The sequence below is a fragment of the Melanotaenia boesemani genome, chromosome 1, assembly GCF_017639745.1.
Source record: "Melanotaenia boesemani isolate fMelBoe1 chromosome 1, fMelBoe1.pri, whole genome shotgun sequence".
NCBI classification, from domain to species: Eukaryota; Metazoa; Chordata; class Actinopteri; order Atheriniformes; family Melanotaeniidae; genus Melanotaenia; species Melanotaenia boesemani.
Genome location: NC_055682.1, coordinates 34808474 through 34831921, shown reverse-complemented (window position 1 = coordinate 34831921; position 23448 = coordinate 34808474). Strand labels below are relative to the sequence as shown.

General features: G+C 38.1%; 1 protein-coding gene across 1 annotated transcript; it reads right to left on the bottom strand.

Moving 5' to 3' along the window:
- Positions 1-10350: 10350 nt before the first annotated feature.
- On the bottom strand, positions 10351-23029 carry LOC121646070 (gonadotropin-releasing hormone II receptor-like). The gene is made up of 4 exons (XM_041994956.1): positions 22546-23029; positions 21303-21904; positions 15799-16003; positions 10351-11252 (listed from the first exon to the last, which is right to left on the bottom strand). Exons 2-4 carry the CDS (start codon positions 21849-21851, stop codon positions 10807-10809), a joined length of 1200 nt encoding a protein of 399 aa, XP_041850890.1. The 5' UTR covers positions 21852-21904; positions 22546-23029; the 3' UTR covers positions 10351-10806.
- Positions 23030-23448: the final 419 nt, after the last annotated feature.

Below are 23448 nucleotides of genomic sequence, written 5' to 3'. Positions count from 1 at the left end.
ACTGGAAACTAATCTGATTTACTGCCAGCAATGCAGATCAAGCTCTGGCACCGGTCGTACAGGGACTGGACAGCTTGTACAAACAGTCCCCCACAGGAGCTCCTGGGGGACACGATTTTCTCCAAAAGCCTTGTCCATGGCCACAATGCACATGTAGACAGGTTGATCAAACTCCCATGCCCTCCTCCAAGACCCTGAAGAGGGTGTAGAGCCGGTCCACTATTCCATGATGAAAACCACACTGCTCCTCCTCAATCCGAGGTTCAACCACCTGACGGACCTTCCTTTTCAGGACCCCAGAATAGACCTTAACAGGAGGCTGAGGGGTGTGATTCCCCTGTAGTTGGAGCACACCCTTCGACCCCCCATTTTGAAGAGGTTGAACAGTTGAACTGCCCCTGAAGTCAACGCAATGCTGCTGAGGTGTGTCAACCAAGACAGCCCTACAGCATCCAGAGCCTTAAGGAACTCCAGGCAGATCTCATCCACCACTAGGGCCCTGCCACCGATGAGCTTTTTAACCACCTCAGCGACCTCAGCCCCAGAGATAGGATAGCCCACGCCAGGGTCCCCAGACTCTGCTTCCTCATCGGAAGATGCGTCAGTGGGATTTAGGAGGTCTTCGAAGTATTCCCTACACCAACCCACAATGTCCCAAGTCGAGGTCAGCAGCCCCTCATCCCCACTGTAAAAAAAATGTTGATGGAGCACTGCTTTCCCCTCCTGAGACGCTGGATGGTGGACTCCTCGAAGCCATCCGGAAGTCATTCTCCATGGCCTCTCCAAACTCCCCCTATGCCTGAATTTGGGCATGAAACCGAACCTCGTTCCACTTAGCCTGCCAATACCCATTAGTCCAACAGGTCAAAAAGGCTGTATAGGACTCCTTCTTCAGCTTGATGTCACCCCTCACTGCTGGTGTCCACCAATGAGTTCAGGGATTTGAGCCTTAATAGGTACCAACGACCCTATGGCCACCTCAACAATAGGGGCACGGAACACAGGCCACTCAGACTCAATGTCCCCCACCTCACCCAGGACATGGTTGAAGCTCTGCTGGAGATGGGAGTTGAAACTCTTTCTGACAGGGGACTCTGCCAGACATTCCCAGCAGACCCTCACAACACATTTAGGTCTGCCAGGCCTCCTCCCCCACCATCTGAGGCAACTCACCACCAGGTGGTGATCAGTTGACAGCTCTGCCTGCTCAGTATTTTATTTTATTTTTTTCATACTGAGCAGTCTAGTATGTGAAATATAAAGTTATAATAAGTTATAAATTTCTGTTATTGAACTAACCTTCCAAAGGTTTATCCTACAGAGTTTACGAATTATAGAATAAATTCACTAATATCAGAGTTGATTCTGTCTTTATTGGCTGTTGAAAAAAATTCACATGCGTCTGAAAACTGTAATCAAGAAAAAAAAAAAAAAAAAAAAGAACTGTGTGAAATGCTGCAGGAGCCAGTCCCTTTTTAGCTCCATAATTAAACAGGTGTTCAGATCCTATAGCCCAGTCGGGGTGTGATATAAGTGGGAAGGGGGCGGTGGGGGTTTTGTCAGCTTTGCTTTAAAGTGAGCGACATCACATATCAGTTTCAGAGATAACACAAAATGTAGGCTGTTATCCTCTGATGCAGAGGATTATTGCTAACTGGGTTATTTGTTTTAAGGACGGTGCTTGAGCTGTGGCCTTTTTTAATCTTTTTTTTTTATTTTTATTTATTTATTTTTTTTGCTCTTCATCCCAGTGAGAGGAAGACTTTGCATGTTCATTCCATCTGTTTTCATCTCCCTGTGGCATCTCTCCCATCAGCTGTAGCCCTGCCAACTATTGCTGCCATGAAGTGGTGATATTTCCTACAGGCTCTGGCTTGCCTGTAGACCTTAATTCAACATAAGCGAAAGCTATTTCTATCAACAGTATGTTCAATGTGTTTTCTTCTCCATGTTCAAGCAGGAAGAGAATTACCACCTTTATTTCTTTAAAGTAGTCACTCAGATTCTTGGACTATTCTAGATGCACTGATCTTTAATCCTGAATCTCACAGTCCACCAACCTTGAAATAAAGCTTTAGGGCCTTGTAATAGGTCATTATTTTCTTAAAGTAACAGTGTGTAACATCAAATAAATAAGACAAGTTTTTTGGTATAGCAGAGCATATTAAAGCACATTTCATATACAAGATACAGTAATTCAAAGTGCTTTACATAAATCATTAAAATCCTCATAGCAGGGTACAGAAGTAACCATAAAAAGTACTGTACATAAAAGAACATGAAGAAAAGAAAAAATATATTGACATCATCAAAAGGTGTGCAAAAATCATAATGCAATCATATTAAAATCATGTCAAATAATTTAATTAAAATGCTTAAAATCAAGCAACTGGCTACATAAGTTAAGCTATATCGTGCATTTTTTTATGCATCAGCACATGAGAAAATAAATATTTTTTAACCTGGATTTAAAAAATGTCCTTAGTTGTTGAATGTTTAATCTCTGGGAGACTAAACTTTTAATTCTGTTGATGTTTCTGAGCTGGTAAAAAGCTTCTTAGTGACAGATTTGATGTGGCTGCTGAAAGTCAGGTCTGAGTCTATTAACACTCCAAGGTTACGAACTTGGTAGGTGGATTTAAGAGCCCAAGTCTCCGGGTGTTTACCAAGGCTGATCCTCTTCTCTTTACTACCAAACAGAATAATCTCAGTTTTGTCTTCATTTAATTGTAGGAAATTCTCCCTCATCCAGGTGTTTATTTGCTTCACACACTGGTACAGTAAGTCTATAAGAATAGTTTTTTAATAAATGTAAAAATTGGCTTTGGTTTTGCTAAGTGAATTGAGTGAAATTTATTTATTTATTTTTTAGGATACTCAGATCTTTCGGTGCCAGCAGCAAGATCCTGTACAGATTCCTTATTCCCAGCATACTAAGCGTCCTTTAGTTCGGAGGTCTATTCTGGCTCTGTGGCTTTTCTTTCCTGCTGAAGTTCAGGATACTGAAAAAGCTGAACATCTGCTTCAAGGTAGTGGGTCAACAGGGAGAGCTGTTTATATAATGGCTTATCTACACACTGGCAGATGGGCTAACCACAGACCTCTCTCATCTCATCTGTGAGGAATATATCAGCTCCTCCCATCGCATAGATGCTTCAGGCTGTTCTTCTGCAGGAGGAAGAAATATGAACATTTGTTTATTCCACATTCCTTCACACTATCGTCATGCTGGTTTTATGGTTTTCTGTCTTTCTATTCTGAAAAAGTCTGCATAATAATAATAATAATAATAACAATGAGATTAGGCTCAGATAACCAAGACCATTGGAAGCAGCGTAATCCATTGTGATGGATGCCATACTGTCCAGGGTGCAACGGACCACCCCAGCTAGATGCCGCATTTAAACTGTTTGAATTGTCTTTATGTCTGTCCTAAAATAGTGTGTTGTCTTAAAAGTGGACCCAGTGTACAGCCTGTTTCCCCTGCCCCTGGCAGGCATCCGAATAGGGGTTCTGGCTCAGAAACTCACCAGCCAGAGGCCACCCTCTGGAAGTTCTCTGCTCTCTGTTTTTCTCGGTTTTCTGTCTGATATTTTAATGTCTGTAATGATTGTTGATACGGTACAGCAGTGCAATTTTCCGAGCAAGGGGACCATAAAAGGTTATCTTTTCTTTTTTATCTTTTCAACTTAAACAATTATTGAAACCTCCAAAGAGGTGTAATAAATGCTGAACAAATGAGAGCAAAAAGCAAGAATAAACATGGGTGCACTTTCAGAAATTATGCCAAAGTTTGTCAGGTCACTTCTATACTTACAGAAAAGAAAGATGTTTTTTACAGTAAAATGATGTTCTCTGTACACCTGTTGTAGCTAAAAGTTTTTTTTTTTTTTTATCATTTCTTCCTTTAAAATGAAATCTTGGAAAAATTTGATTAGAAGCTGCAACAAGCTCCTCAAGCCTAAGTATGAAATTCGAACCCACAAACTGCCTACATGGGCAATAACTTTTGTTTGTCTAGATTGTCTGCATTTCATTAAGAGGATGTGATAGTCATAACACCACCAAATGGGACAATTGTGCAATGTTAATTTGCCAAAAGTGCTGAAGAAACTCTGATTAAACTGCTGATGTGGTTCAAAGCAATTTTTTCCTGTTTGTCAATGGAACATAAGCGTTCATACAAAAGTAAAGCCAAACTCTTCACTGTGATCCAGCTTTTCTTCTCCATTTAGTACCATACAACATTTACACACATAAAATTATTTTCCATGCACATCCTACATTACTGCCTCACTGATATTCACACACCATTTTTTACCTCCATTAAGGACTTTTCACAGTACGTTAGATCATTTTGACTGAAGATGGTGCATCTCCACTTGTTATCACTTTAATGGGGTTAGTTGTGACACAGTGTAAAATGTTTCTTCAGTCAGAGTAACATCCCAGTGTCTGCCACAATGCAGATTTTTCTAGTGGGAAACTCTAAGAAAATGAACTAATTGTTATTATTCTTTTTTGTTTGAAACGTATTCAGTCATTTTTTTATTCTTGCCACTAGATGGCAGCAAAGTCTATATTAATAATGATGCACTGATTTCTTTCTCTCTCTCTCTCTCTCTCTCTGCCAGTGTCTACTGTAGCATTACTTACATCTTATTGAAAGAAAAAGAAAATGCGTGACCCACCCCTTTATTTATATCAACACATATGAAATTACATTAGAATAGAAGGATACATTTACCAAAGTAGCAAATTTTAGACCAAGTTTAGAAGTGTATTTTAGCTCTTTACAGTACATCGTCATCCTTCCACTCTACTTTAGATAGTAATATTGGACTTATGCCACATTTCTCTTGGTTTAGTTACAGTAGTTTAATGACACAGTAGTGTACTGGATGTTGGTCATCCTTGCAGCAATGAAGATTCCTGGTTTAAATCTCAGCTGGGGCTTTCTGTGTGTGTAGTTTGGATGTTCTGCTTGTGTCTAAGTGGGGTTTTTCTTCCAAATTGCTATCTCCCACAGTCCAAAAACATACACAAGTCAAATTCTTCATTGACTGTGAATATGAGCTTGAGTGGTTGTTCTTATCTTGTTTTGATAATCCAGAGATCAAGTGAAAACCTGTCAAAGTCTACCCAGCCTCTCAGCCTATGGCATCTGGAATAGACTTCAGCCTCCCACAACCCTGAACTTAAAATATGTAGAAAATGAATAAATCGGCCCATAGTGAGTAGTTATTTATAAGATTAGAATTTTTAAAAATCCCTTCTCAGAAGTCTTTGCTGCTGATTTTTTTATATTGACAGAAAAACAGGAAATAATCATCCTTATATCTATCTATCTATCTATCTATCTATCTATCTATCTATCTATCTATCTATCTATCTATCTATATATATATATATATATATACATATATATATATAGTCCTTGTGTGCTAAGGATAATTTACATTAACACACACGGTTGTTGTGTGTCTTTAGCATATTAAACTTTCATTTGTTCTGGCTTAAAAAATCTCCATTGTGAGCTTGACAGTGACAGATAAGAGACATTCAGGAGATTAGGGCAAAAACAAATACTTAAAGAAATACTTCAATGAACAGATCATAGCCATAAAATCAGCTGCAATATTTTTTTCTTCTTTCTTTCTTTTTGAGAACGACAGGCTGATAGAAAATATTTCCAAACCACTGATCAAAGGAAATCTCTGGTTTGCAGAAACAGACGTCATAAAATAACACAGCATCCCTGTTATTGCTGGGATTTACCCCCACCCCATGCACGCTCATTTGTATTTATTAAGATGGTGTCTGCATTTGCATCGGCATCAGGGGGAAAATACAGGTTTTGGTTCCATACAATACTGTACTTAAAGCTTCTAATAATAAATTGTGAAAATAAGAGTATTTAGAGGCACAGAGAGACATATTTTGTTCAGACCATGAAGCATGCTTTAAAGAATATGAATGGTGATATAGTCATATTCAGTCTTTTTGAACATGAAAGCATATGTGGAGGTAATGAATGTTTATCAGTTATTAGAATCATCCATGAGGCAGGTCCCTGGTTGTTGAAGGAGAGGAGCAAGCAGACCACTGGCTTCACAGCTGCTCTGAACCACACAAGTGACTCAGGAGGGGAACGCAGGATACCACTTAGGAAGTTATCAACAGTGAGATGTGAGTGCCAACTGGATGGGGGTGTGTGGGGAGTGAAAACACTTTGAGAATCTAATAAAGCTGAGTGCAAGGATGAGCGAGCCAGGGTCCCTGGTGTATTTGACTAATGCAAAAAGAGAGGAGGCACAATGCAAAGCACTTGATCTTCTGCCTGATCTTTGCTCTTCTGTTGGCTACATGGTGGCAGCGTGACCAAATACAGCTCTTATACTGACAGGAAGCAACGGAGGAGGTTCAGATATGCAGAAAAAAGAAGAGCCTATTTTAAGGTATGATGTGCTAGAATAAGTGAAGACAGACTTTGAAGGAGCACAATAAGCCATTAATTTAAAACCTCTGACAGGTGAACTGAAAAAAAATATATTATTTAAATGAATTTAAATAAAATCCAGCTCATATTGAATAAAATCACTTGATAAGATTCTACAGATATTCACATACCATCCAGAGGTAGGGCAGTTTTATTAGGTTTAATTTAAAGATGCTGAGATTGGTGTCACATTTATAAAGGGTACTGTGTTAAATGCCACACTGAAATTACAAAACCACTTACCAAAGATTGCAGCTCAGTGCATGTGGAAACAGAGTGCTTTGTTTATAATGTGCTACTGCTGATTTTCAGCTATCTCTGCTCTTTATCTGTGTCTGCAGAGAAAACTGCATGAGCCAGAGACAAAGTGGTAACAACAGCTCCAAGTCATCAGTGCAGCAGATTTCCCACTAACCAGAAACTAACCTTTAAAAAGCAAAAAAGACCTTTTCTCGTAATCTAAAAAGGTGGCACATTGTTGACAAAATTAAACATATTTTTGTTAATTAATTTATTTGAGTTTAAATCATTCTTCTTGTTTTATTGACTACTCAGTCCATGTTCATGCATTCACATCAAGCAAGCTTTGTATTTGCCATTTGTGCACATTTGCACTCCTGTGCAGTCACTCAGTCAGGTCACCATAAACTTTGTTTCCACGTTCCTTTGCAACCATTGTATTTTAAAAGCTGTACAATATAGACAAAAAAAAAACACACAAAAAACAAACAAACAAACAAACAAAAAAGAAAACTAATACATACATACTTTTCTTAATTAAATACCCATAAGAACATGGAGAATAAATTTGATTTTATTCAGTAAGTTACTGGTGTTTTGTGATAGCTTAAACTGTAAAATTCTTTATCCACTAGATGGCTTCATAGAGCAAATAAAACATTAAGAAGTTTTGCCCATGAATGAGCCCATTTGATAAAATGCTTCAGTGCTTCAGGAAGCTTCACCTGCCCATTACTAGCTTTTGTTCTCTGGGTGTTACACCTGCTCCATCTTTCTGCAGCATGATGGTCTGCTAACTGTGACCTTAATTGGATGGCATTCCTAAATGAGCCAGTTCACCTGTACCTCTACACCCAGCGATGTAAAGGTCCTATTTTATTGTATAACTTATTTGTAATATTCTTGCTTTATGTGTTCGACTATTTTCATGTGGTTTATATTCTTTTTAGCATTGTTAGGAGAGCCTGGGATTCATTCATTCATTCATTCATTCATTCATGTTTTGAATCTTAAAGTAATCTGCATGACACACAGATTAGCTGTGCACCGTGATGCGTTCTGCTTTGGTGCCCCTGGATACTCTGCTGTCTTGTCTTGCTTTGTGTTCTTGGACCCAATCTTTCTGGGGGGACAATCATGCCCTGCTTCGTCCAACGGCCCCTCTCTGGGAGATCTATCTATCTATCTATCTATCTATCTATCTATCTATCTATCTATCTATCTATCTATCTATCTATCTATCTATCTATCTATCTATCTATCTATCTATCTATCTATCTATCTATCTATCTATCTATCTATCTATCTAGCTGCTAACTCTGAATGAATCAGAGTGCATCAAAATTATCTCAAAGGAAACGATAATAACAAATATAAATACAAACATGGCCAAGAATGTTTTATAGGCAGTGATAGGTGGTATTTTTGGTTTGGAGTGTCATGTGGAGAATGACTTTGTCTGATGTGTCCTAGACAGCATGTTGTTCACCCCTCCCACTATTTGAGCTCACAGCTACTAGCTTAAAGTTTTACTTCTCATAACCTTTTTTTTATACCAATATAAATATATTCTCTGCTATATTGTTTGTTTTATTCTATTCTTTATTGTTTATATATATATATATATATATATGTTATACGTCTCAAATCCTGGGGAATTGGGATCAATAACAATTTGTTTTTGTCAAAGGGAAGCAGAATTCACAGAGAACCACAGATCTGTTAACCCACTGTTAACAGATCTGTTAACCACTGTTAACCCAGTGGTTGCAAAAAGAGAAAGCATCTACGTCAGTTGGCTACGACAGCGGTTTTTTTTTTTTTTTTTTTACTAAAACAGGCGCATACATCTGTTTTCAGATATAACTATATGATACGTGTTGAAGGAAGGGCTGTGTGGTGATCATGTTGCACTCCTCTCTCACTAGATAAGATGTAATAGGGATGGACAGGCCTGAGAAAGATCACTGAGCAATGAGTGAGCAAGTGAGTTGGCATTATCCAGTAGATAAAAGATAAGAAAATAATGGAAGCAGAGTCCTTAAAAAATGCTCTAGAAAGACAACAAATGATCAGCAAACACTGAGTATATTTTCATTTTGGAAATAAGTGGATTCTTGCAGGTGACCAATCAGATTAAAGCAACGTTTCAGTCATGGGTCACTACAGTCAAGGCTTGATTTTCTCTTACATCAAGCCAGAGGCTGTTCTGTCATTTAATTCGTCCTTGACCAGATGTGCTGACTGTTCTGCAAACACAGATCCAGCTTCAGGGTGTATAGAGGAGTCAGAGGGACGGGTAGCAAGATAAAGTTAAAGCTCAGCCAAAGTTAGCACACTTTTTAAAGCTCTGGAGAGACTGTAGTTGACTCTACAAACTGTTTACATATTCACAGACCTTTGTTTTAAAGAATTACCATTACATAGAGAGCCACAATAATTACATGGGAAATATTATGAGTTAGAATAAACTTTATCCTTTGTCTTGAGAGCAGTGTCAATGTTTTTCACTTATCAAACATTATATGCTAAATAAAAGTAATTCTGTGAAAAAGATTTGGACAAAACGACTTCTTTTAGATTGCCGACTGAAATAAATTGAGATTTAACTCGGATCAGGCAAATTAAATAAATAAATAATCTTTTCATCAGATTTATTCAGGACACAGTTATTTACACAAATAACTTGACTTAAGGTGAAATTATATTGGAATTATGACACCAGTCTGGTTTTTTTCTGACATAGGAATGATTCTCACTTGTCTTCAACGACTTGCAATTCTTGTCTGAAATGGGAAAACTTTCCGCTCCTCCAGTTGTCTGAAATATGACCATGAAATTATCCTAACAAAAAACGTTAATAATTCAAGTGAAAAGACTTAGACTTAAAAGAGGTATATAAATCTGTTTGTTAGTTATTTTTAGGAAAGACTTCATTAAAATCCACATTATGCTTCTTTTTCCCATATCTGCACATTTGGCCCATAATATATGATCCTTAGTGTTTAACATTAACCTCACTTCAGCAGTGGAAGAGGTGATGTTTATAGTTTTCCTGTCTAGTTTTATTGAATACAAGTATGGAATTACTAAACAAAACTTACCACAACTACCAACTATCATAATGATGTGCTCAACTGTAGTTCGTGTGCACAAACATGTGAACAGGGGTGTGTTTTCTTTTAACCATGGGTCATATTATTTAATTAATTCAAATCTCATTTTATGGTCCTAAAACAAAATGCCTGACAATCATCTGTTGTTATAGGCTTAGCTATGATATTCTATTTATTAAATAGATAGGGGGAAAAAAAAACTAAAAACGTTTGATTTTGCGACTGACATCCTCGTTGATCAGAGGCCATGATGGCTGTTAAAAGGAGGTTAAAATCATTATTATCACAGAGCATAAGTGACAGTACACAATGCTGATTTCCTACCTGTCAACTAATATTAAACCGTGATGTGTTTTTTGGTGTCACATTTAGTCTGAAATAACTGTGTCATGTTTCTTTTCTTGAACCCAGTCCCCTGGTCTTTCCTGGTGTAAATACACCTTTAATGTAATCAGCTTTACACAGTGTTATCTCTATCTGGTGAGCAGACTGGAGGGATGTATCACCTTTTTTTATTTACAGTCAGTAAGATTGTGCCGTCTATGCTATCAGGCAATCATCATCTAAAACTTTTTGCAGACACAGAAAGTGTATGTCATGCACACAGCATATTTAAAGTGGAAACCAAGCAAACTCACCAAGTTGTTTTTTAAACAGCATGTGCATTAAAAGGATTACTGTATGTAAGCCTGAACTAAGGAGACAGCCTCAGTTGCCATTGGCATGAAGACACATCAAAACAAATATGCTAGTCTACAATGATTTATGGAGCATTTACAGAGACATTTGGTGTGACTGTGATACAAGTATGCCTATATTGGGGAAAAAATAACGCCACCTAAAAATTAAATTATACTGCATTCAGTCTCTTGTCCTGCTCATTATTTTCCTCACCATACTTTGCTCCCTGCGCTGAAATGATACGCCTTCCTCCTCTGTGACTGAATGCAATCAGACACTGCTGTCAGTAGATTTTAGTTCAGTCTGTCCACAGCTGCTGTCCTTTTGTCCCATGGCCATCACTCCTTCAGAGGGTAAAGCAGCTGGAGTATATTTCATAGACTTGGTCATCACTGCGTTGGTTTCCAGGCCAGACATGGTGGCTTTGCGGTAGCAGTTTCTCAAGCCCCTGTAGAAGCGTATGGTGAACAGGCCATAGATGATGGGGTCCAGGCAGGTGTTGAAAAGCCCAAAGATGAAGAGGATGTGAGTGAGTGAGTGAGAAACTTTTCCCTCAAGGTCATCGGGAAAGAACCAGTACCACAGGCCCAACAGGTAATATGGAGTCCAGCACACAATGAAGCAAATCACTATGACAATGCTCATTTTCAAAGTTCTCATTCGGGCTTTGGGGATGTTGTTCTTGGAGCAACGGAGATGTGGTTCATCGGCAGACACTGGAGGAAAGATGGAAAATGACAAAACTGTGACCATTAAATGGTAAATGACCATTGTCATTCTTTTGCATAATTACATAAATTTACCTTTCAAAATCCTAGAAATTTGGAACACACAAACTTTCTGCTACATAGCAATGATTAATTCCAGTAATGTGTGCAAAACCTTTTGTAATTGGCCAAGAAGGCAAAGTTACAGAGTGCATTTTAAAATTGCCCTACATGACCAAGCACCACAATATATCAAAGACCTTCTACAGGCCTACGTGCCCAGCAGGTCCCTGAGATCAAGTGATCAAGGTCTGCTGGTTGTTAAGCCAATACGGCTGAAAACTAAAGGTGACAGAGCCTTCGCAGAAGTGGCTCCTTCAATCTGGAACTCACTTCTCTCAGCCTGAGGTCTGTGGACTTTGTGATCTCTTTTAAAAAGCAGCTAAAATGCATACTTTTAAACTTGCTTTTACTTAGCTTTATTTATTTTTATGTTCTCTGTGTTATTGTGTTATTTTGTTTTCTGTTTTATTGTTAAGCACTTTGTGATTTTTATCTTTAAAGGTGCTATATAAATAAACATTTACTTACTGCACTTACTTACTTACTGGTATAGCTACAGGAAAAGTAATGTAAATTTTTCTGCAGGTATTTGACTATAAATTATGCCACTAAAGCTGTGAACACAAATAAAGATTATCGGGCTGTTTTTGTCCTGATTTTCCCTTTCCTGACGAAGGATAGCAAACGCCCAATTATCTTAAGTCTTAAGGCCCATTTATGCTCGACGTAGAAGACAGACACACAGACTGACGGACAGTTCCGTCCATCTCCATGTACATACACTGTATGTATGTACAAAACTGTTAAATGCCTGATTAAATGCCTGTGTGAGGTCTTTAACAGAAAATCTCTTCAGATTTAGAAAATCCTTATGTGTGTACCAGCCTTAAGTCAGATTTCAGAGAATACATGTATAACGCCTTGATGCCTTTTTATTATGTCACATGACAATCTTAAATTTAAAATAAATATTTTTTTCGGGATTTTACATGATGAACTAGCACAAACAAGTGTAAATTAATAAAGCACACACACACACACACACAACAGAATAGCGTGTATATGTATATATATATATATATATATATATATATATATATATATATATATATATAAATATATACATATACACTACTCATAAAAATTTAGGGATATTCAAAGCTCCACAGCTGATATTGATGTGTCTGTGGACTACTTTAAGTTTTCACTGTGCAAAGATTTTTTATTTTTTTTATTTGGCCAATAGTTGAAAAAGAATCAACCACAACGCAGTGGAAACTATACAAGCATGTGAAGGACAGTACTCCAGCCAAATGTTACTAAAACTGTAACTTTTTAGCTATCAAGAAGACTGTCACATGGCACAAACCTATAACACAAAGGACACTATTCTCAGTATGAGGCATAGTGGTAGTGTCTTCATGATGTGGGCTCATTAGCCTGACCTGAGAATTAATTAATAAGATTAATAACTGTGGTAAATATAGTCAAATTCTTTAAGACCTTCAGAAAACTTGTCACAGGTCATAGTATCCTCATTACAGCAACACCACCTTAAGCATACTGCTAAAGCAACACTAGAAAGATTTAAGAGGGGAACATTTTGATGTCTTGAAATGATCTAGTTAAAGTCCAGTTTTTCCTTCTGTTTAAGAATCTGTGGTATGCCATGAAGATTGCTGTGCACCAGCTGAACCCATCTGACTTGTTGAAGCTGAAGCATTTTTTTTCTTTAGAGATGGACACAAAAAAAAAAAAAAATCCCTGCACATCCTACAAAGAATAACCATTATAAAGACTGGGAGTAGTAATTCTGCATAAGGTTTGAGGTTGTCATCTTGTTTTTATTTTTTCCTCCAATGAAAATTGTTATACCACCTTCAAAGTGGTGGCTGTTTGTCTAAGAGAACAAATAAGGAAAATGCCTAAAACAGGTAAATACATTTCCCACTCACTGTAGCTCTCCTGCTATGTTTCTGAAGTCTTATATGAGATTTTTCACATTACACATTTAATACGATTCATCCTCTAGTTGCACAAGAAGTGTCACATGTCACAGCAATCCATCCAACAGTTGCTAAATGGTCGAGCATTTCACTAGGATCCTTCTTTGGCTACACTGGACACTAAACGTAGAAGAACCATCTGTGGAGTACAGGTGCTGCAGAATGTACCTATTTACAGGTCAAATCTGCAGTAATGCATGTAGAGCAAAGGGAAAAAAAACAAAATGGTGGTTTTTCAGCTTGGGATTGTATCTTAAGCTCTTACAGGAAAAACATGGTGAAACTTCAAGACTGCTGCATAATATGGGTACGTTACCATCTGCATACCATGATAGAAGACTGACCTATTTTTAAGTTTGTAGATGAGAGTTCCATGGTGAATATGCATCATTTTATAGCTGAAAGATTGTTGTGTACAGAGCAGATGGAAACAGATGCATAAACAAGACCAGCGTTTACATGGACAAATATTTATTTAATCTGATTAAAATCAATCTGATCATGTTTACATGGATGCACATATAATCTGATCAGTTATGCGTTCACATCATGGAAAGATTTAATATGATCATAGTGCTTTTGGCATGCACAGTGTGTACTAATTAGGAAGAATAAGATAATGAGAAGATTTTATCAGATACCTGCATGACCAACTCCTTGTTTTGAGCCTTTATGCAAGATGCTCAAAAATCCTTAACTCCCAAGAAAAACATATTTTTTACAGTCCAGATCTGTTTCGCTGCCACCATTTTTCAAGTCTTCCTTGAAACTCAATACATCTCTTTAACATTCAAATGATTCAAGTAAGCACAGAAAGAACATACACCACAGAAAGTATCAGAAAGAGTCTTTACACGGTTATTTTTTCCTGTTGAATAGATTGTAAAAAAGGTTTAAACCTACCCTCTGGATCAATAGAAATTTAATTCAGACTGAGGCTGGTGGATTAAGCTGAGGTGTTAACACATCTTTATTAGTTTGACTTATAATAAATAGAATCTGTTCCTTCCCATATTTAGAAGTTGTTTATATGTTGTGTATGTCTTTTAAGTTATTTTAAATATTTTCATTTCAATGAAGCTCTAAGAAAGTGGTTCAACAATAACATGAAAAAAAGAACACGTGTCAGGCGTCACGCTGCAAGTATCAAACACTTTCAGCAGTTTGGATGATTTAAAGGTGACTAAACCAAGATAGCCACCACCGCATCAGTAACAGGTGCATGTGTCCCAGCTTCTTCTCTCCATGCAGGCATCGTCTGCAGCTGGATTAAACTCAATCTAACTCTGAGCCATCTTTACAAAGTGTAAGAAGCCACTGTTACATTTTTACTGACTCTCCTAGGTTTTTGTCTGCTGTGGATGTTTCCTTGATGTTTTACAGAGTGTAAGTAAGTTGAATAAAATTGAATAGGATACGTTTGGTTGAGTACTAGTAGCCTTTCTGAAACATGAACATCTGTAAAGCACTTGTGTAGGTGAGTGACTCAGTGGTCCACCACAGTTTCTCTTTGATTTGGATGTAGAAGTTTATGAGGTAGCATGAGCATAATGTGATCTTGGTACTGAACATATCTCTCATTATATCACTGTTTAGGTACTTTCATTAACTGAGCTTGACCCAAGTTATAAAGTCTGATAATTGGTTGAGATTACAAGACTGAGTTTGCTATTCATGAATTAAATGTTCTATTTTCCCAGCTGATATCGGCTGGATCCAATTTTAAAGTAGCATAATTTTTTTTATGGTATTTTATATCTAATCTACTTTGATATGGGCAAATATTGAATTATTACCCCAATTTTGAACTCAAAAGTCAAAGCTCACTCAATAAATCAATAGATAAACAAATAGGGCCCATCCGCAGCAACCAATGCTCGGCCTGTTACTGGTGCTGTGACTGGCACCATGTAAACGCAGCTTATGTGTACATGCATAAGCCTATTTAAGCCTCATACAGCAAGGAAATTAAAAAAGAGGCAATAAAACAGAACTTTACTAAACTGACAGTTTCATAAAGTTTTCTCAGTAAAACAGGATGTTATTTTTTTCATTTTGCGTATCTATTTTTTGATAGTCTTATTTAATTGTAGGCCTTATCAATAATAGCTGCCCTGCAAAACAAACATCAGCAGTTCACAAGCATTGAGATTTAAAAAAAAAAAAGAAATCATGAAATTAAAGTTTTATGTGTACACCCCTGATGTGTAGTTTAAGTTTACAGTAGGTGATGCAGCTGTCAAGAACCTGCCAGGGAACTGCAAGGTTTGTCGTAACGACAAGGCATAAGAGGCAAGGTTAAAATCAACAGAACGGAAATGAAAACAGAACTTGATAGAGGTATGTTACAATTTAACAAGGACTTAAATAAAAAGTCAGATTTAATCAATAAATCTGTATGCTACATATTTTATGCAGTATATGTTGCTGGTCTTTTATTGATGGTTGTCTATGTTTGGTCAGCTGAACACTAATTGTCCACTTACAGTTCCTCTTTGTCATCTTGTTGGAGATATGGATGAAGATCCTGGTGTAGCAGATGATCATAATGGCCAGTGGCAGCAGGAAGAGGCAGGAGAAGGTAAACATGTTGTAAGCTGTTTCATGCCAGTGAGTGATGAAGCTTCCTCGTGTGGTGCACTGGGTAAAGTCTGCTGGATAGGTAATGGTCACCTTATGGAAAATGAACATCTGTGGAATTAAAAATAATCCGTTTTAGGTTTTTATTTTTCTGACAGCAGATGTTGTGCAGTGTTTCCTGTCATGACTAATAGCGTTGGGGAGAGAAAAGTAAATATCCCAATAAGGTGACTAAACATCCTGTAACTTGGGTCAGTACCAGTTGGTATTGTATACCGCATGCAATAAGTCAAGCAATTACGGAAATCAGATAGTTTATAGATCAGTTACCACATTTGACAGTTTGCTAACTCAACCTAATTTTTGTGAAGTATTTATGAACTTAAGACTTATAGACTTCACAGCAAGAAGGTCACTGCTTCGAGCCTCGGCCAGGGGGAGGTTCGAACAGTGGCTTTTCTGTGTGCATGTTCTCCCCGTGTATGTGTGGGTTCTCTTCAGGTACTCCGGCTTCCTCCCACCATCCAAACACATGCATGTTAGGTTAATTGGTCACTCAAAATTCTCCCTGGGAGTGGGTGTTAGTGTAGGTGGTTGTTTGTCTCTCTGTGTTGGTCCTGCGATTGACTGGCGACCTATCCAGGCTGTACCCTGCCTCTCGCCTGCTAATAACTGGGATAGGCTCCAGCTTCCCCGCCACCCTTAATTGGACTAAGCGGTACAGAAAATGAATAAATTAATATTTATGAACTTCAAATGTAATAGCAGTGTGTGTGCATTCAGGTTGGAGATGAAGACAGGAGTTTGATACCAAACAGCAGCTTCTTGAAATGGGGTGAAGAGTGGATTTTTGCCATCAAAAACAACTCAACCAGTTATAGCAGATTTTACAATCAGGGGTCTAGCTTACAAACATCACTGCTAGCAGTCACTGGATTGTAATAAATGTCATCGATAAGCATATATTTGCCTCATTTCTAAATTCTTGTTGATTCCATTTTTAAACTTTTCAATTGGATTGGATTGTTTTCATTATTGTCAGTATGTAAAGTATAGCCAAACTTCAAGTAATCCATGACAACATATTTATAGATACAAGTGAAAAGGTCTGAGCTAGTGAGGTAAGCTCCAGCTCCAGTCACTTCCCAAACTAAAGTAAGTGCCAGATGTCGCAGTAACTGCTCTGATACGTCAATAAGACTTTTACAAAGTTTTCACACTGAAGGTGAATCCTCATTTATGTTCTCTATGTAGTGTTAAGAGATATGCCTTAAGGCATGAGATCAGAGTTTTGCAATTTAAGACACAAAGTGTAGACTAAGCAGATTTTGCTGGTTTGGGGACTTGGCATTACTTCTCTTTTACTGGTCTGGATGCACAATCTTTCCTCTCCTTTACATACACATAAACAACAGTTAATGACAGTAGCCTACTGCCAACAAATTGAAGTTAGCTTATTTGCTAGCTAGCAAAGTCCTCTTAAAGTAGCACTCCACAAGTTTCCAACTTTAAAACTCTATGCTTGAGTCATTTTGCAGCAGTGAAATAGAGAAACTGCACTTCACAACTTTTTCAGCACGGTGCATTATTTTACAGCAGAACCTTGCTTGACAGCACCGCTTCACATGCTAACAACTGGATATCAACACACTGGCCATTTTGAACACGCCCCATGGCTGATTCATTAAAACCCAAGAGCACATTATTGGAGAAAGGCAAGAAAAGAAAGAGAAAAGGTGACAGAGGAAGAGAAAAGACAAAAGTAAACAGTGAACTGACTTTCACTGACTGGAGAGCTCAGAGAGGAGAAAGGTTGCAGGATGGATTAGCCTTTACCACTGCTTGGTAAAGCAGACTCGTGTGAAGATAGTTAAGCCTGAAGCTAGCTGCAGCTTCAGCCCAGGAGGAATCTCCTTGCCTTTGCCTCTGACCTCAGTTTGAAGGCAGAAGCAGTAAAGTTTAACAGCTGTTTCTGGTGGAGATTTCACCTATAATGGTGGCATCAAACCAGAGCAGTACAGTTCCTAAACCGTCACAGAAATGTTATGCTGTTTAGTTCACCAGTGTTTAGTTCCCCTGGCTAGCAGCTGCTATGCCATATAACAGCTGTTTGTCCCCATAGAGAGAGACTACAGAGTCTTGATGCAGCCACCCCAGGTTCAGTGCCGGCATCTCCCTGACTCACTTTGTCATCGACTTACTATACAATAAAGGACACTCAGGCCCACAGAGTGTTAGAAAACAAAACAAATCAAATAAAAAGTATGAGTGTGTGTGGAGCACACACATACAAATAACTTGAAAAATGCATGTTAGATGTTATTTGTATTATGTGTTTGATCCACAGATCATACAAATAACATCTCAAATAACCCAGATTGGGATAAAGTGTTTAAATTTATGTTTTAATTAATTGTTTTATGTTTTAAATTGATGACATCACGATGACATCACAACTAATCAGTTTTAACTGGCCTGAATAGTTTAATTTAAAAATCATTTAAAATGCCCATCCCTCCTAATAACGAAAGACAGAGAAAGTCAACAGTTTAAAGAAAATAACAAATGCTACTCAAAAAAATTAAAAAGATTAACTGGTGATGGGTCAGGGTGTCAGTATTCGGTATACAAAGAGCATCCATCAAAACCTTGGACATTTCCCAGGAAGGATGGCTTGGGATTTTTCACTTGTGCCAAACTTTCATAGATCAATTCAGAGGAAAATATTTCTCAAACAAAAATAACAAAGAACTTTGGTCTTTGGGGTAATAATATTGTAAAAGAAAAATAATAATAATAAAAAAAATAAAATAAATTGGGCTAAAAGGCTAGGCCAGAAACCACTGTTGGGTGAGTTACCTTCAGGCCCTTGGGTTGTAATGAGAAACTGTTATACCACATGGGCCAAGCAGTACCTTGGCAAACCTATTACAGTCTGGTGCTACATCTAGAAATGTAGCCTAAAATAGTATTACATAAAGAGAAATCCATATATCAATTTTTTAAATAAACACTTCTGAGTTCTCTGGGTACAACCTCTTCTCAGATGGACAGAAAGACAGTAGAGACATATTTTGTGCCTAGATGAGTATTTGTGGCCTGAGAAACTTATATATATTTGGAGAAACCATTTATGCAGAGGCCTATATTGGAATTTAAGTTGCCATCAGGATGTAACCGGCTATTCATGCAGGATAATGCCAGATGTCATTCGACATGACTTACAGCACTCAGGCTTCAAAGCCACAGTGTATGCGTTCTTGATCGGACTCTAAATGATAAATATGTGGCACAACAAGGTGAATGAGAAAACAAAAAAAGCAAGCTGTCGAGCAGCTATAAAATCTTTATGCATACAGATTCCTCTGAAAAAGATGAATCTCTCTCTCTCTCTCTCTCTCTCTCTATATATATATATATATATATATATATATATATATATATATTAGGGCTGTCAAATTATTACAATCTTTAATCGAATTAATCACAGCTTTCAAATTAATTAATCATGATTGATCACAGCTTACAAATTAATCATGATTAATCACCATTTGCAAGTTTTTATATGCCTGAAATTTGTTGGTTTTTACTGTATTGTATAAACAGAATGAGCCAATGCTACAAATATTTGCTGTTGACTGACCTTCCAATGGGTAAACATCAGATGTCCAAGGGTCAGTAAATGCAGCATGTAATGTACTTCTATATGTTGTTCTACATGTTATGGATTATAATTCAGAATTCATATATCATCATCTCACCAACCGTCTCCATGGTGATAATTTCTGTATAAAACCAGCAGATGTGACGACTGAAGTTAAACAGCCAACATTGATGAAGAAACTCTGATAAAACTGATGATCTGGATAAAAACAGGTTTTTCCTTTTATCATTGAAGTGTAAGTGTTTGTGTAGCAGTGATAAAAGTCCTACAGCAGCATCACCCAAAGTAAACACCTGTTGATAGAATAAATCATTGATTGTTTGTTTTACAAGTTTTTCTTCACTTTTTTACATTGGATGATCAGTTTAGTTGTAATAATCACTTCAATATTTCATAAAATCTTGACCTAAAAAAAAGGTCTCACTAGTGCCCCCCCTTCTCCTGGCCAGTGCTCCTGCCTGGCCCCCCATTAGAACTTTCTAGACCCGCCCCTGCATAGCTGAAGTAGAAATCCTTTCTACAGCTACATCCTTTTGTCAGCTACTGTATTAGAGAAGGTCCTGACAAAAACAATACTTTGAGGTAAATATGTGAAGGTGTGAACCATGAACCACTAGTTTCCTCCTTCTCAGCTGAACCATAAACAAACAAGAGAGAAAAGCTGATCAGCTGATCGACAGCCGTCGCTGCACAAACGGAGACAACCAGAGATCCACTAGAGCAGACATGTTGGTGCAGAACACAGCTGGACTGTCGCGAGTTTAAAAAAGAATGCAGGAAAAGTGCGGGTGTGGATCCCTCCACCATGGAAAAGTGTGTGTTAAAACACCCTCATTCTCCACAGAGGCGGAGTCCATGGGTTGCTCCATTAATGTTGTTTAATTCACTCAGCTTTTTTATCATGTTTCTCTACGTCCCGCTGTCATAACAGAGAAATGATGGATGTATGAGGCTTGTCATGCCGCACATGCGTTAATTGCGTTAAAAATTTTATATATATATAGATAAATAACAATATGTTATTAATAACAGAGGAAAACATTATATATTTAACTTTGTGAACACAAAGATAAATCTTTGATATATTTTCTCTGGCCAGATTTTTTTTGTAAACTGATTTATTGATTAATCCATTCATTCTTTTTAGCGTTCATCTTGTTTCTATATATAGTGTAAGTTCTGACATTGTTGTGTTTAAAGCAAAGTTTGACGATGTTTACTTAATGTATCTCACATTATAATCATCACTTTTACATTCAACACAGCTTTATTCTGTCTCTCTGACTACTGCCAGGGTTATGGATTCTTGTACTTCCAGAATATCGATGAGTGACTGAGGTACTAACCCCCACTGAGACCTTATAGCTACTCTAAGGCATGCAGAAGGTTTTCTTTCATTAGAGCCTCCAGAAATGGGCACAATTTATTAATGTAGAAATGTATGAAAACAACAAATAATGAACAATTTATAGAGATGTTTTCATGCACATGTTATAACAAATTTTAATTTCTACTAGGATGTGTAGTTTGCTGTCAGAATAATTCTACTGACCCTGTGTGAAGGCCTTTACCCTGTTCTAATGCAGCATGAAGGTGAAGTTTCAGCTCTGCTTAGAAAAGTCTAATGCAAGACTTCTGTTCAGTACTTATCCTTTAACCCTGCACTTCTCTCTGAATCATGTTCTTAAAAATGGACAGTCGAGCTGTCATCACCTGTCTTACCACGTTGCTGCCATGTGACCTTACCTGAGGGATTGAGAGCAAGGCGCTCATAGTCCACGCCACCGTTAGCATGATCCTGTTCCTCTTCGGGGCCATGCTGATGGCCAGGGGGTAGAGGATAGCTGACTGTCTGTCCAGACTTATCACCACTGTAACAAAAGCGCAGGAGTACATGGCCTGTAGCTTGAGGAACATAAGGAATCTGCAGGCCAAGTCACCCGCCAGCCACTGAACCGTGATGTTCCACACAGCATCCACCGGCATCACAATGAAGGTAACCAAGAGGTCCGCTGCAGTTAGGTTCACTATCAGCACACGGACATGGGATTTGCGCTTGTGGTCGTTAGCTGCCCAAAGCACAGCCAAATTGCAAAATGTGGATATACCACATAGGATAAAAGTTATGATCACTCTGACTTTAGCTGCAGTGGAAAAGGTAGGCAGCTGCAGGGCCCTGTCCACGGAAGTCCAGTTACAATGAGGAGCCGGCAAGTCACAGCTGGCATTCAGGTCAGATCCTGAGCTCTGCTCATACATGATGACTCCAGCATCACAACACAAGGAGGCATTCATTTTCAGACCCTATGGAGTCAGCATTTTGTTCCACTGCATGGATGTTGTTGTTGCTACGAGGACAGAGAGAAAGAGATCACAACATATACTTGCTTTTATGCATGAATTTGGTGCAAAAGATCTGCATGCATTTGCATAATATGATGAAAACAATTAGTTCTGTGAGTAAGACGCTGGCTGACAGGGACAGAGCAGTTTTCTGAGCAGGACATGTCTGCTCACTGAGGTGGAAATGTGCTCGCGCCTAACAAATCACATTATGTGCACAGAAAGGTTATCATACTATTAAATCTGCAGGACAAACTACAGTAACATCTAGCAGCCAATCAAGATAAGTAAACAGTAAAGACATCACTTTTATAAAAGATGAAAATTGGAGGATGTTTCTTCTTGTGCATTTCTGTAGTTTACGGAACAAACATCTGGATTCAGCAGGTAGGTGAAAGTTATATTCACTAAAGCTGACCACTGCATCAATCTGGGATATTTCTGGGCGTTTTTCGATCTTAATATGAAAACAATGAGCTAATACACGCAAATGTAACTGAAATAAATAAGTTACATTTAATTTCGTTTGGTTTTGATATTTAACTATCATTAAAATATTTTTAATGGGGTTAGATAAGTCAAAATAATTGTACATATTTTTATGGTAATATACTGAGAAAAAAGAATAATAAGGATACAAACTTACGTGCATGCCCGTGGTCTCGTGGAGCAGCGTGCTACCCCAATCATATAAAGATAGAACAAATTAAATTCACTTGTAACGTTGATCCCAGACGCCTCAGTGGCTCCATCTCCCCGATTTTAACTGTTTCTGGTTATTTTCTGCAGCTTAACGAGCTACAGCCAGAACGCAGTCGGAAGAGTCCCCAGTCTTCCCACGCAGATCTGCCTCTGAACCCCCCTCGGGTTTTCTACCGTACCTTCTCCCTCCGCTGCGCGCGCGTCAACTCCACTGTGAGGGCGGCCACGAGCATCTCCGCATCCAAGGAGCGTCTGTCAGTTCAGTGAACTTCCAGCTCCGCTATAAAAGTTTCTAATTTTAACCTAGCCAGAAGAAATGTAATTAGGAACTGCAGCCCCTATTAGCATGGCTGTCATTGAGACAGCTCCCGAATCTGCTCCTGGAAACTGGATTCATTTCACACACCAAATAAACTAGGCCACTTCAAGCTTAGTGTTAGGCTACTTTTTGCTGAGCTGTTGGGAGCTGAAACTGAGCTACTGTTAAGATAATTTTAAAACCCAAGGCTTCTTTTAAAACGTGAGGATTTTCTGAAAATCTCAACTGTCCAGTAAAACATTTTCAATCTCAGCTTCATGGAGAACTAAAGAGATCAAATAAAAACCATTTGAGTGGTTGAATCTTGCCATTGTTTATTTTATCTGTAATTTGACCGTATGTAGCCAAATCGGAGATACAATTGTGCCTTGAAAAGATCTGAATGGGTTACTTTGTGAAGTTGTTGCAAGCAGTTTCCAACAAGTTCCCATATTTGTTCTTATTGTTTATTCACTGTATTAAATTCCATGAGTACCATTATCACCTGTCATCTCCCCAGGCTCTGAACGACAGGGGGGCTCTGTGAAA